General features: G+C 53.4%; 1 protein-coding gene across 1 annotated transcript in view; it reads left to right on the forward strand.

Annotated features, from left to right (window-relative positions):
- Positions 1-1,336: 1,336 nt before the first annotated feature.
- The window catches only part of GHSR (growth hormone secretagogue receptor), a 4,700-nt gene continuing 3,820 nt past the window's right edge, over positions 1,337-2,216 (forward strand). The window contains exon 1 of the mRNA XM_027875679.1: positions 1,337-2,120. Within this exon, the coding sequence (XP_027731480.1) occupies positions 1,337-2,120 (784 nt within the window). The remainder of the gene's footprint in view (positions 2,121-2,216) is intronic.

Consider the following 2,216-nt stretch of genomic DNA (forward strand, 5'->3'; position numbering starts at 1 on the left):
AGGATCTAGGCTGACTGGAAAGAATACTGGGTGTGGGGTTTGAAGACCTGGGTTCGACTCCTGGTTTTGTGGCTTACTAGGGGTGTGACCTTGGACAAGCTTCTAAATGGTTTGCGCGCCTGAGTTCTCTTCTCTATGATAATCTCCTAAATCTCCTCTAGCTCTCAATTAATTATTTTAGTGATTTCTGACACTCCCAGTGTTTCTACTGCGTGTCATCTCTCCTTTCTGCCTTTCTCCTGGCTTCTTTTTGGTCTCTCAGTATCTTCCAAACTCCTTAGGCACTGACCTAGGGCACTTCCCTCCGACAGATCAGAGGTAAATTCACAGGGTCTTAGGATTTACAGCTAGAAGAGCCTTTGGGGATCATTTAGCTCAGGCCCTTCATTTTACAGATGGGGAAAGTGAGGCCCAGAGAATTTTTGTTTTTAAGAGACTCGCTTGTGGTCTTTAACCTCACTGTTTTCAGCGCAAGGGAGTGATGGGGATTCCAGTTAAGAGAAGCGTTATAGCTTACTCCGTGTCACCCAGCCCCTTGGTCCCTGGTGCCTGGGAGGCAGCTGCAAGGGACACCTGCCCAGAGGTCTTTCTTTGGAACACACAGGCTGGGATGGAGCTTGCTGGGGAGCTGGAATAGGAAGCCTATTTAGGCAGCTGGAGGCACAGATACATGATGCCTTCTCATTTCTAAGGGAGTGGAACCTGGACCCACCGCTCCTTCCCCCTGGTAACCAGAATGAACAGCAACATCCCAGCAGGGGAGGACAGAGAGGGAGGAGCCAGAGGAGGAGGGTGCAGCAGCGACCAGGGTCACTACTGCCAGGCTGCCAGGGCTGCTGCTCTCCAGGACAAGACACCAGAGCACACTCTTCTTTTCTCTTCTCTTATCTCTTCTTCCCCACTCTCTCTTATTTCCCCTTTTTCCTCACTCATTATCCCTTTCCCTACTCTCTCCTCCCCTCACCTCTCAACACTCTCTTCTCTTGCCCTTTCCTCTCCACTTCTCTCTCTCTCTCTCTCTCTCTCTGTCTTACACACACACACACACACACACACACACACACACACACGCACGCACACACACTTTCCTCCTATTCTCCTTTCCCACCTCTGCCCCACCGCCGCTTCCTCACAGCCTCTCAGCTGCCTTTTGAAGGCAACCCCGCTGCAGCCGCGCTGTGATTCCCTCCCAGCCCCAGTGGGGCGGCTTGAAGGACCAGGGGCACCCGACGGCCGGAAGGACGCCCAGCAGCAGCAGCAGCATCTCACCTAGCGCAGAGCATCTTCGGCCCAGCCCCGTCGGTATCTCTAGGCAGACTCTCCAACAGGCAGCAGGATGTGGAACGAGACACTGAGCCTGGAAAGCGAGTCCAACCTCAGCCTGGACTACACGGATGAACCTTTCAACAGCTCCTGGGTGGACCAGCTGCCCCCCTTCCCCGGAGCCCTGCTCACCGGGGTTACAGTCACCTGCATCGCTCTCTTTTTCATCGGCATCTCGGGCAACCTCATGACCATGCTGGTGGTGTCTCGATTCCGGGACATGCGGACCACCACCAACCTCTACCTGTCTAGCATGGCGCTGTCCGACCTGCTGATCTTCCTCTGCATGCCCCTGGACCTCTTTCGCCTCTGGCAGTACCGGCCCTGGAACTTCGGGGACTTTCTCTGCAAACTCTTCCAGTTCATCAGTGAGAGCTGCACCTATTCCACCATCCTCAACATCACTGCGCTCAGCATCGAGAGGTACTTTGCCATATGCTTCCCCCTCAGGGCCAAGGTGGTGATCACGAAGGGCAAGGTGAAGCTCATCATATTGGTCATCTGGGCTGTGTCCTTCTTCAGCGCTGGCCCCATCTTTGTCCTGGTAGGAGTGGAGCACGAAAATGGAACCAACCCTATGGACACCAACGAATGCAGACCCACTGAGTTTGCCATCCAATCGGGACTGCTCACCATCATGGTCTGGATCTCCAGCATCTTCTTCTTTCTGCCGGTGTTTTGCCTGACTGTGCTTTACAGCCTCATTGGGAGAAAACTGTGGAGAAGGAAGAGGGAGGACATGGGACTGAGTGCTTCTATCCGTGATAACAACCACAAACAAACTGTAAAAATGTTAGGTATGGGATTTTTACTTCTCTCCTTCCCCATCTTTCCCTCCTTCCCTCTCTCTCTCTCTCTCTCTCTCTCTCTCTCTCTCTCTCTCTCTCTCTCTC

This window comes from Vombatus ursinus, unplaced genomic scaffold (assembly GCF_900497805.2).
Source record: "Vombatus ursinus unplaced genomic scaffold, bare-nosed wombat genome assembly UNPS02014810.1, whole genome shotgun sequence".
Classification (NCBI taxonomy): domain Eukaryota; kingdom Metazoa; phylum Chordata; class Mammalia; order Diprotodontia; family Vombatidae; genus Vombatus; species Vombatus ursinus.